This window comes from Populus alba, chromosome 1 (genome assembly GCF_005239225.2).
Source record: "Populus alba chromosome 1, ASM523922v2, whole genome shotgun sequence".
Classification (NCBI taxonomy): Eukaryota; Viridiplantae; Streptophyta; class Magnoliopsida; order Malpighiales; family Salicaceae; genus Populus; species Populus alba.
The window spans coordinates 9,703,274-9,715,411 of NC_133284.1; the positions used below are offsets into that span (position 1 = coordinate 9,703,274).

The following is a 12,138-nucleotide window of genomic DNA, read 5'->3' on the forward strand; positions in this document are numbered from 1 at the left end:
TGTTAAACAAGTTTTTAAAATACGTCTGTTAAAAACCAATACCAAACAGTATCGAAATCTTTTAAAAGAAGAGTTCTGAAATGGGAGAAACTATTTATAGGCATGCTCAGTGGGGTTAGCCAAAAGTTTGCTCGATTGAGAAGGAGAAATTTGAATTTGTAGTGGCTAATTAATTAGCAACTAATTGAGAATCTTATGGTGCCATATATATATTTTTTTAATTAATATAAATGTTCGTGCTAATTTATGTATATCTTAACTAATTCTATAAATTTTAAAATTAACAATTATATAAGTCTTTAATAATTCTAAAAAAACTCAAACTTATAATTATTAAAATATAAATTCAAAACTTGATTAATTAGGCTATTTTCATTGTGTTAAAAAGGATTTTTGTATTAATGTAAGATGGGTGGATTTTTGTATCAATGTAAGATGGGTGGTTTTAAAGTCCTACCACGAACTCTGAGTCTCTGACTTAAAGCAGATGATGTCGTGAAAATCATTGTTGCAGAAATATATCCATTGAAAGTGGATTTGCACTAGTGGAAATAGTGAATTACACAGTTATATTAATCAAATTAAACAACAATGACAAAGATTTGATTCATTGTATGTATTCACATGAATCAGGTTCTGTAATGATAGAACAGAAAAATAATAATAGAAGAAAAAACGCTGTTCTTTACTTCCTTAATTATGATCAATCCATCATGATCCTCGTTTTCTATATTATTATTTTTACATTAAATTTATAATGAGTTTTAAAAACACATTTTAAATGTTATTTATGGTTTTTATTTACAAGTTTTCAGAGTTTCTTAAATGAAAAAAAAAAAAAACCAATTTTTTCCCTTTATATACAAGCATTTTTTAGCAATGTAAAATAATTTTATTATATATATATATATATATATATATATATATTATATGTATGTATATGTATAGTTAGTGGGGTATTTTTCCTTTCGAACACATTAATATTTTTCAAGAATTTTGGCAAAACAACAATGATAAAAAAAAAAAATTCATTTGAAAAATAACACAACTTTGATAGAGACAATATTTTAACGACGTGATTAAAAATAGTAACTTTGACCATAAAAAACAAACTGAAATTAACTCTAACACAAATAGAAACTTCTATTTTTTTGGATTCGTAACCCAAATATTAACCTTAATGAATAAAAACTAAACACTAACCCTAAAAGAAAAGAGAACACTAATCAATAACTCTTAAACAAACCCTAACTATATATAATAAAAATCTTTTGATTTTTTTTGGCTCTTTTTATCTTTTGATTTTTTTTTAATTCCATTATTTAGTGTAAGTTTTTTTAATTGATTTTTTTCCTTTATTATTGGGTTGATAACAAACCCTAAACAAATCAAAAGATAAAAAAAAATTGCCAAAATATTTTATTATATTTATTCAGGGTTTGATTTTAGAGTTATTAATTAGTGTTTGTTTTTATGATTAGTGATTAGTATTAGTTTTGGGGTTTGATTTTTAGATTTAGGGTTTGTATTTGGAGTTAGAATTAGGGTTATTAATTTTTTTTTAATCAAAGTTTTTATTTTCAATAGTATATTTATTAAAGTTTTTATTCTAAATTTTATTTTTGTTAAAATTATTTTATTTTTTCAAATTATTTTTTTAAAGCTGTGTTATTTTTCCAAAACTTTTGGCAAAGTGTGTTAGAAAGGAAAAAAAATACAAAAAGCCCTAGTTAGTGTTATAAATTTGTTTTTTATAATAAAATATAATATAAATATTTTCTCTTTTAGTTAATTATATAAATTTTTCATGATAAGTTTTTAATTTGAATGAAGTAAAATTAATATTTTACAATTACATTATCATAAATACAAAAAATATTAAGATGAATTATGATTTTGATTTAAAAAAGAAAAGATTATATAATCTTAACGTATTTTTCTTTTGTGTGTGGAAAAATTCATGTTCATTGTCAACGAATGAACATGTTTTTTTTTTTTAAATTATTATTAGAAAAAGAAAAACTGAAAAATAAATGATAGCTAGAATTAAACTTTATATTGATAGTGCAACCATAACGGTTTATTATACCAAAAATGTTAAGTAAAACTAATTTTTTTAATTGATTTCGTGGTTGAGTGTATTTTTTGAGCAACCTTTGTGTCCCAGAACTAAATCCATCTTTACAATTCAATATTTTTTTTGTTAATAGTCGAAATTTTATTAAAAGGAAAAAGCTACAAAGATAGAAGACCTATACATGGAACTAAGAGATTTAAAAGAATTTTACTTTCTGTATATAACTTGATCTTAATTAGTTTTGATCTTTGATATATAGCTAAAAGGAGCTGGGTGCATCTCCTTAGTTATTATATCAACTCCGTAAAGAAGGAGGAGGAGGAGGAGGATGGCATCATCTTCTAAGGCTGAAACTATTAAAAAAAATGTGAAAAATTGGAGTCTTAATTAGCTCCATCACTAATTAAAAAGTATGTTCCTCTTCTCCAACATATAGCATGAAATGTTTGAGCACGAGTACTTCCGTTCCGGACCATACTGAGCATGGTCGGAATCCTTCTCAAATAATTTGCACGGGTTTATCCTTGCAATTAACAAAAATAAATAAAATTCCAAGTACTTTTGTTATCAATAATAATAATAATAATAAAAACCCTTTACATAGATTTGATTTACGAGACCAATATTCATACTATAAATAGCAGAGTGACCAATAACTATATATAATTAATGGTGGTCCATATGAACCTCATATTGATAATATTTCGAAGCCTAATCTTCCTATCAATACATGAGAGTCATTGAACAACCGGCAATTCAAATTCAGAAAGGATGCTGGAAAAAAAAAAAAAAAAAAAAATCTTGCAAGCCAAGTACTATAAACGAATAGCGATAAATGAAAACTCTTGATGCAAATCATTAACAGCAAGCATGCTAATTAATTATATGTAAATGCACCGAAAAATATTAATTAAATTTATACATATATGAGTAATTTGTGCAGTGTGAATTACGCACTCAAAAGGAATAATTATGAAAAAAGAAGAAGAAGTAGAAACTATATATGTGTGTGCATGGAGAGAGAGACTTTACTTGAAAGAAATCATGGATGCTTTAAACTCCGATACGCAGTCTGCACACCAAGCAATGATTTATATAGTGACTTGAACCACCAATTAATTCTTGTTAAATAAATTAATTTACAAGACGAAGGAGCCTTACAATGTCACTCCGTGGACTTTACAAAACCTCGTATTATATTTATAAGTTTTTGTAAATATCTGATACAAATTGCTTACGTACCAAGCATTGATTTTATATACAAATTGCTTAACGATAGCAATGAAAAATTTAATATATATTTAGTATTGTGGTTTAAAAAGTTATTTTTAAAAAATATTTTTCACTTAAAAATATATTAATATAATTTTTTATTTTTAATATTAACATATCAAAACATTAAATTCACTGAAACAATAATTTAATATTTTTTAAAATAAACATATTTTAAGGCTGCTTATTCAACCAAGGTTTTAAACTGTAATTTTAAACAATCTATTTTATTATAATGGCAGTATCTCGTAGAAAACGAACAGTACTAGCAGTTGAATAAAAAATAAAAAAAGTTCAGAAAAAATGGACGAAACTCAAATGGAGAAATGTGTCATGATAACTAAAATTATGAATCCCAAGTTAGTTTCTAACACAAAAAATAAAAAAGAAGAAGAAGAAGAAGGTATCTAAATTATAAATGTATTTTCTGATATCATGAAATTTATTAATTAAAAAAATAAAAAATAATATCCACGTTTAATAAAAATAAATTAAAAAAATATAAAAAAAATCAAGATATAAAATGATATCAACATAACTTTGGAGGATGGAATTTTTATACCAATCACGTTGGCTGTTGCCCTCAAAATCATTATAACTGGAAACACAGAAATAATGTTACAATTAACTTTATTTCACTAATTCTCGATATTTGATATAGTAAAATAGTGTAAGTTCATGTTTCATTAAACTTTCCCACATGGATTAGGCTTGTTTTTCCGGTGAAAAAGGTGAAAAAATGTTTTTGAGAGAATTAAAAATATATATAATTTAATTCTTTTTATATTTTCAAATCGTTTTACATTAAAAAAAAAGATTTTTAAAAAATAAAAAATTATATATTATTTTTAATATATTTTCAAGTAAGAAAAACATTTTAAAAAGAAAACATTATTACAATATATACTCTTAATTATGCATGCAACATCAATTGATAAACAGGCATTAATGTAGTAATAATTTACTTTGAAAACAGAAGTATAAAACCTCAAGTTGAAAAGAATGAGAAAATGCTAATTTAATTACTTGGTATCTAATGTTGATTTTGCTTTTTTGTCTGACTCATTTATTCCAAAGACAGTTTCATTACTTTATATTTTGCAACAAAAAAAAAAAAGAGTCACCCTCTGGAGATGCAAACAAAAATCGATAAGCTGACAAAAGGCCGTGTGTGTGTGTGTGTGTGTGAGTGTGTGTGTGTGTGTGTGTGTGGGGGGGGGGGGGGGGCAAAATTTTTGTGGGGGGGTGAGGGGGGGGGGGGGGGGGGGGGGGGGGGGGACAGACACTTAAATTATTAATCCCAACCATACCACGTAACTTGACAAATTACTTACTGCACAATACTATTTTTTAGTTTCTGCTGTCACCTTTTCTTATTATGCCATGGCATCAACTGTACACTGTTTGAATAATAATTATTATTTTAATAGATAATTATTCAAACAGGATAACCTGTTGCGTTTTTTTAATGGAAAGCTGACCACATTTTATATACACTGTTTCTCTTTTAACTCCTTAAAATTTGGATGGTGATGTGGGAGCCCAAGAAATTCAATCATGTGGCATATCTGTTATAAAAAATAGTGTATAAACTTTAAATCTGCATTGTAAAGGTATTTTGTAATCCCAGCAACAGTTTAACAAAAAAACATTGAGATCTATTTAAAAATATTATATTTTTAACATATCTGTTATAAAAAATAGTGGTAGTTTAAAAAATTATTTCTGAATCAAATTAATTAACGGCTATAAATATCAATTTAAATTTTCATAAAAATTTAATGGCCAAGAAATGAAAATTCAATACCTAATGGCAAAAAAAAAAAGGTTAATAGGGATGTATTGGAGCTCTATTTTTTACATATTCAGTATCGTTATAAAGATCTCGACGAAACAATTCTAATCATACCTTAAAAAACCATCAAATATGGTTCTAATTTTTTAGGGATTTTATTTAGGGTTAATTGCAACCTCGTTTAGTGGTTTTCTAAGATGTAGTTAAAATTGTTTTATTAAAATTTTTGTAACAATACTAAATATGTCAAAATGGATCCTCAATATCTCCTCGATAATCTATTTTTTTCTTCTTCTCTCCTGTTCTTCACTTTATTTTCATGGTTATTGAATCTCGAATCTTATTTTTTAAATATTTGATTTTCATAAAATTTTTAATTGATTTTTGATAAAATTAATTATTAAAAAAAAAGTAAATATCAGTACTGTATAATTTTTATTCTCGATATCAATTATATATAGAATTGATACTAAGAAATTCTGTTATGTTCAATCACTATTTTCAATAATAGGTTTGTACAGAATTGATATTAAAAAACAAGATTGTGTGTTATTTTTCCCGTACTTTCCAAACCCGTGTTATCCTCCTAAAATTTTTACCAAACCATGTAATTTCCTTTTTTAAAATAAAATTCCCCGGCTAACAGTACTTCGAAATATTGCAATCCCAGTCCCTAATATCACTTTCTGTCAGCAGCTTTAACTTTAGAAGCCCCCATTTTGCTGTCCTTTGTTCAACCAGAACCCAAAACTCTAGCCCATAGCGCGGACCTGAGTGCAGCCATGTTCAAAACCCGTTGTCCAAAATGCAATGCAAACTAATTGTGTAACTCGAAGCCCAATTCCTGCTTATAAAAAGTAAAGAAAGAAAGGAGAATAGCATCAAATAGTAGAACTGCGCCCCCTAGTTGCATTCTTTTCTAAAAACAAATGATGTCAACATGCTATAAATGTATTTTAAAATTAGATGAAAAACAATTATGACTTGATTTATAGACCGAATGAATCAAATAAGTTTACTTAAATGATAAAAAAATAGCCAACCCAAAATTGTTTTTCTGAAAAAGGACAGACATTTAGCTCAATTCCCATCTAATAATAATTATTGAACTTCATAATAATAATAAAAAACCCACTGAGCCTGATAACCAATTTAATGGACAAAACCATCATTATACTACTTCAATAAACAACAACCATGAGTGTGTATAAACAGTATTTTTCCATTTCCTCACTAGTTTCTTTTAATCTTATTGAAATCAGCCACAAATCAGAACTAATTTGAATTTTTTTTTTAAAAAAGATCTTTCTAAAAATTCGAAATAGCCATAATGTTATTGAAATTATACATGGATTATTTATGCTAACATTGATATAATTAGTAATTTAGCTTCTTAGCAAAAATCCAAATATTGGTTGATTAACACATACATAGATGTGATGTGATGATTAACAAATTATACATGAATGGCTTCAACAATTGAACACGGTGTGGACAAGTGGCCAACTTGAGATGGGCTATCGAGCGGCATGTCATATCCATTGAGCTTCATGCTTTGGTGCGTAAGCGCTTACGTTTCTCTACACTGCAAGGAGAGGCTTCCACGAATCCCAGCCACCACATCTTTCCAGGTTTTTTGAATTTCCACGGGCGGCGCTGATTTATTAGTACCTCTTTCTCTTCTATTTTTGACCATGACCCAAGGTTTAGCTTAGTGGTGGAAAGTAACTACTGGGTTTAATTTTTTAAAGTTTTTTTTTTATATATATAGAAATGGATTGAAATAATATTTTTATTTTTAAAAAATTATTTATTATATCAATATATTAAAATATCTAAAAATAAAAAATACTAATTTGAAATAAAAAAAACTTTTTTAAATTAAAAAAAATATTTTTTAAAACTTGAAAAAAAAGCATTGATATTGAAGGAATAAAGTCTCGGAAGCTATAATTATGCGCTCGCAAAACTTAAAAGAGACGTAAGGATCGAAAGTTTGTAGCTGATGGCTTATGAAGTAGAAGAATATACACGGAGTAATGTGGAATTGAAAACCCACCTTAGCTGATGGCTTTTAAACATTTATACAATTATAAATCACATCAAATGAGGTAGAGACAAGGATAGGGTGCGAAAATAATGGCGATACATATCTCAATATCTACTAGTTAATAATTATAAATATAAAAAATAAATATGCAAGTTTTTAATTTTTTTTTAAATCTAATTATAAATTCAAAAGTTTATGAAAACTACTTGTGTCAATAAATAAATAAATAAACAAAAAATATTTATTCAACTCCTCTAGCTGTATTCATATTTTAATTATTTATATATATATATATATATTAAATTTATAAGAATATGTCTATATGTATATATATTAGACATTTTATTTTTTACCGATGGCGAGGGAGCCTGAAGTTTCTAAAAAAGAGCTCTTCTGATGTTGGCGGGCTGGTGTAACATACTGCAGGTAAAGGAGGAACAGTCGGCATGGCCATTTCCCAAACAAGTCGACAGCTTGATAGAATAAAACTTTTCTTTTATTTTTTCTGAAAATAACAACACATTATTTCAACACGTCACATTTCTCTATTATGCTTAAAATAGGATACGCTTGTGCCAGATGAGCCTCCGCCTCCCAGACCATTCAAAATCTAACCGTAAAGGTCCCTCCACGTGTAAGAAGAAAGTCAGGCATCCTCAAACTGACCGACTCTTTTTCCTACGTGTAATCCCTTGTCTCACCTATGACATACCTACCTTCCCAGTTACAACCTCCACCTTCGTAACCACTTCCTATTTATAAAATCCCTCTCCTTCATCACCACCCAACACTTTCAATTAAAACATTCACTTCTAAGTTAAATTAAATCAATTTTTTTTATCCGTGTACACAAAGCTAAAGAAAATGGAGTCCTTCACTCTGACTGCTTTGTTGAACAAATCAGCCAAGGATTTCCCAAATCGTCGCGCTGTATCACTCTCTGGCAGACTCGATTTAACACACGCTCAGTTGCAACAGATTGTCGATCATGCCGCCTCTCTTCTTATCTCCGCCGGCATCAATCCCGGTGATGTCGTCGCTCTCACCTTCCCCAACACCATCGAGGTACTGTCGATTATGTTTTCCTTTTGCAGATCCAAAAACTGTACAAAACGTTTCTTTTCTTTTTTTTTTAATTTTCACTCATTATTTACTCTATGCAGTTTGTGGTCATGTTTCTGGCTGTCATTCGTTGCCGAGCCACAGCTGCGCCGTTAAACCAGGCTTACACAGCCGAGGAGTTCGAGTTTTACCTCTCCGACTCAGAATCAAAACTCCTAATCATGCCACAAGAGCCAATCCTGCCGGCACTAACCGCGGCTTCGAAGCTCAAAATCCCTCACGTGACATCCACGCTTGACTTCCAATCCAAAAGAGTAACTCTCTCAACCGAGTCAGAATCAGTACCTAACGCTGTTGACGATGTAGTGAACGACTCATCTGACGTGGCTTTGTTCTTACACACTTCTGGCACCACGAGCCGGCCCAAAGGCGTCCCTTTGACTCAGCTGAATTTGGCCTCTTCGGTTTTGAACATAAAATCGGTTTATAAACTCACCGAGTCTGACTCCACTGTCCTCGTGTTGCCGCTATTTCACGTGCATGGATTATTAGCTGGGTTGTTGAGCTCGCTAGTGGCTGGAGCCGCCGTGGCTCTTCCAGCCGCCGGGAGATTTTCTGCTTCTACATTTTGGAAAGACATGGTTTCATATAATGCCACGTGGTACACTGCAGTCCCGACAATTCATCAAATTATTCTTGACCGCCATGTCAGCAAGCCAGAGCCGGCTTACCCCAAGCTAAGGTTTATCAGGAGCTGTAGCGCTTCTTTGGCGCCGGTTATCATGGAACGGCTAGAGGAGGCCTTTGGCGCACCGGTTTTGGAGGCTTATGCAATGACTGAGGCAGCTCATTTAATGGCTTCCAACCCGTTACCCGAAGATGGCCCCCATAAACCCGGGTCGGTCGGACGACCCATTGGGCAGGAAATGGCCATTTTAAATGAGAATGGGGTGGTTCAACCGGTTGGAGTTAGTGGCGAGGTGTGTATTAGAGGGCCTAATGTGACCAAGGGTTATAAGAATAATCCTGAAGGCAATAAGGCTGCTTTTCAATTCGGGTGGTTCCATACAGGGGATGTCGGTTTTCTTGATGAGGATGGATTTTTGCACCTCGTCGGTCGGATCAAGGAGCTTATCAACCGTGGAGGTATGTATGCACATTTTAGTTTTGCTCTATAATTAGTGCTCTAGTCAATAAAATAAAAATAGGTCTCCAGAATCAAATTTTGAACAAGAGAAATAAATTTTAGTATTGTTATCGTGTGCATGGCAGGGCATCACAGAGCACGGTCAAGATGTTTCAGCTGTGATCAACATTAGTAGTTCTCTACGAGCAAAATGTGCATTAAACATCAAATTATGTGTCTAGTCAAAATAACAATAATAATAAAATAATGCTTTTGATATGGAAAGTTCATATTCCAAAATGCAGATTCTAGATGGACTTGCTGTTCTAGAATTAGATTGCTTGCTTTTCATGGAAACCTGAGCGTTATTAAAAGTCGAAATGTGTGAACATGAAGGAAGACGTCGAGTTTAAGCTATTTGCTGGAATTCATCGATCAATTTTGCTGATATTGTGATTTGTTCTTGTGTTTTCAGGGGAGAAGATATCACCAATTGAAGTGGATGCAGTTCTTTTGTCTCATCCTGACATTGCTCAGGCTGTCGCCTTCGGAGTTCCGGATGAAAAATATGGTGAAGAGGTAAGGAATCGCTATACTGAAGTCAAACCTCGTTGCAGTGGACCACATCTTGCGTGTGTGTGAATTCCTAATTATTGCTTAAACTTGACATTTTGTTTTCTTCACTTGCAGATAAATTGTGCCATAATTCCAAGGGAAGGATCGAACATTGATGAAGATGAGGTGCTCAGCTTCTGCAAGAAAAATCTTGCAACCTTCAAGGTTCCCAAGAAGGTATTCATCACTGATTCACTCCCGAAAACCGCCACCGGAAAGATTCAGCGCAGGCTTGTAGCGGAGCATTTTCTTGCTCAAATCTCCACCGCTAAAGTACCCAAGTTTGGAGCTTAATTAATCAGCTACTAATTCTCCATTCTTTCTACGTTTTAATTACTCATATGTTCATATTGGTTAATTACAGCAGACATGACACGATTAGTTCTGTCTGCTGCCATTTGTATTGTCACACAATGGTTTGCTATTAAATATATAGCACCCATCGAAATTACTTTCTTTTATACAAGTATACAAAATTTTTAGCAAAACTTTTGCAGTTTATTAAATACCAATATCATGTTGGCAAAGCTAATGTCAACATGTTACTAATGACACCCCCAAATTCAGATTTAAATGCTTCCTGTCCTGCTATCATTCTTGCTTTCTGTATCTTGGACGCACATATGAAGCCTTGTGTTTTAAAAATCTTTCAGAGCTCCTATCCAAATTGGAGGAAAAGGAACAGTGCTATTCATTGTGCACCTTTTCTTTTCGTAATCAAACTTTTTTTTTAGTTTTATTATTTCAAGAGTGTGAGAAAACACTCTAGTACGATCTAAAAAGTATCCCTCGTTGTCTTCTTGCCTGACAGCTTTTGAGGTCATCATCACCACGCCAACCCAGTAGCTTCATCTAACAATCCACAATTCTCTTTTTTTAGCAAGCTGGAGCCGGTCTTTCTTTATAGTGATGGCTCCATAATAGAAAGAAGATTACTCCTACTTTCCCAGAAAGGATTATAGTGATGGCTCCAGTTCTATCTGTTGTGAACTTTATCCTGTACTGCTCAAACAAACACCTACTTACTACTCGAAATGAATATGTGCAATAAAATCTTCTTATTTCAATGATTCAAAAATCCTCTACAAAGATATGATGATATATATATAAAAAAAAAAAAACAGTAAACTGTTCTTTGTAGTAATATAAGTTGATCTATTTATCTCTTGATGTTTATTGTTACAGCCTTTCAAATCATTTATTTATCTATTTTCTCTCTTTGAATTGGTATTTTTATTTATATGGAATACAACTTTATTGATGTTTTCTGTATTATTGATTGGTAGGAACCTCAAATTCATACTAGAATGACGATGATTCAATAAAATTATTAAATTAACCAAGTACAAGGATTTCTTGAGTAAGAATTTATATATCATCACTTTGAATAAATATATAATTAAAAATCCAAAGAAAGATTGATCTTTTGATCAAAATAAAATATACAGAGAAAATCTTTTGAGAGTTTCTCATTCTTTGAAATTATTAAGAGTCTGTTTGTGGGTTTTGAATATTAAGTTACGTAATCATACCTACCTCCTACTCTGTAATCTATTTTATATATTTCATGCTACAAATACTAGAATAAATATTCAACTTTCTTAAAAAAACCATCTCGATCAAGATAAGACGACAGACCCTCAGTCGCTAACCCTGAACTCTTCAAGGTAGCAGAAAACACACTACCTCGGAAACTATACATTATACACAGTACCCTGAACTCTTTAACATATGCGTAATTCTTTCAAACATATGCGTATGATCACACTCATTCACAGCTTCCCCCCCCGATGGTCTAAACCAGGCATGGCAGAAACTCGAACGGGGATCGTAGCAGGTATCAACGAGCCTTTTAATTATACCATGCTTTCTTCTCTAATGATAATTTCGAGTTAGAACAGGATAGGATGCATATGCGCTAGCTCCTTGTGTGCTATAATAAGTATCCCCTCATCTCTCTTTGCTCTGGGTTTTGCTTATGTAACACAAGGTTCTTAGACCTCGAGCCCTTGTTCCAGCGAGCCAGGTTCGCGTTTCATTCCATGGCGGCTCGTTCGAGAAACTATTTTTCCACATGAAGAAACAGGGACTTATGCACAGTACCCTGAACTCTTTAACATATGATTCTTTCAAACATATGC

The 12,138-nt window shown here is 31.4% G+C and overlaps 1 protein-coding gene across 1 annotated transcript; it reads left to right on the forward strand.

Moving 5' to 3' along the window:
- The first annotated feature begins 7,957 nt into the window (after nt 1-7,957).
- On the forward strand, nt 7,958-10,477 carry LOC118033676 (probable CoA ligase CCL9). The gene is made up of 4 exons (XM_035038754.2): nt 7,958-8,259; nt 8,358-9,402; nt 9,858-9,961; nt 10,073-10,477. Exons 1-4 carry the CDS (start codon nt 8,059-8,061, stop codon nt 10,289-10,291), a joined length of 1,569 nt encoding a protein of 522 aa, XP_034894645.1. The 5' UTR covers nt 7,958-8,058; the 3' UTR covers nt 10,292-10,477.
- The last annotated feature ends 1,661 nt before the right edge of the window (nt 10,478-12,138 follow it).

Coding starts and splice junctions, on each gene's coding strand:
- LOC118033676 (XM_035038754.2), top strand. CDS start 8,059: ATGGAGTCCTTCACTCTGACTGCTTTGTTGAACAAATCAGCCAAGGAT. Junction 9,403..9,857: donor GGAGCTTATCAACCGTGGAG/GTATGTATGCAC, acceptor TTGTGTTTTCAG/GGGAGAAGATATCACCAATT. Junction 9,962..10,072: donor ATGAAAAATATGGTGAAGAG/GTAAGGAATCGC, acceptor CTTCACTTGCAG/ATAAATTGTGCCATAATTCC.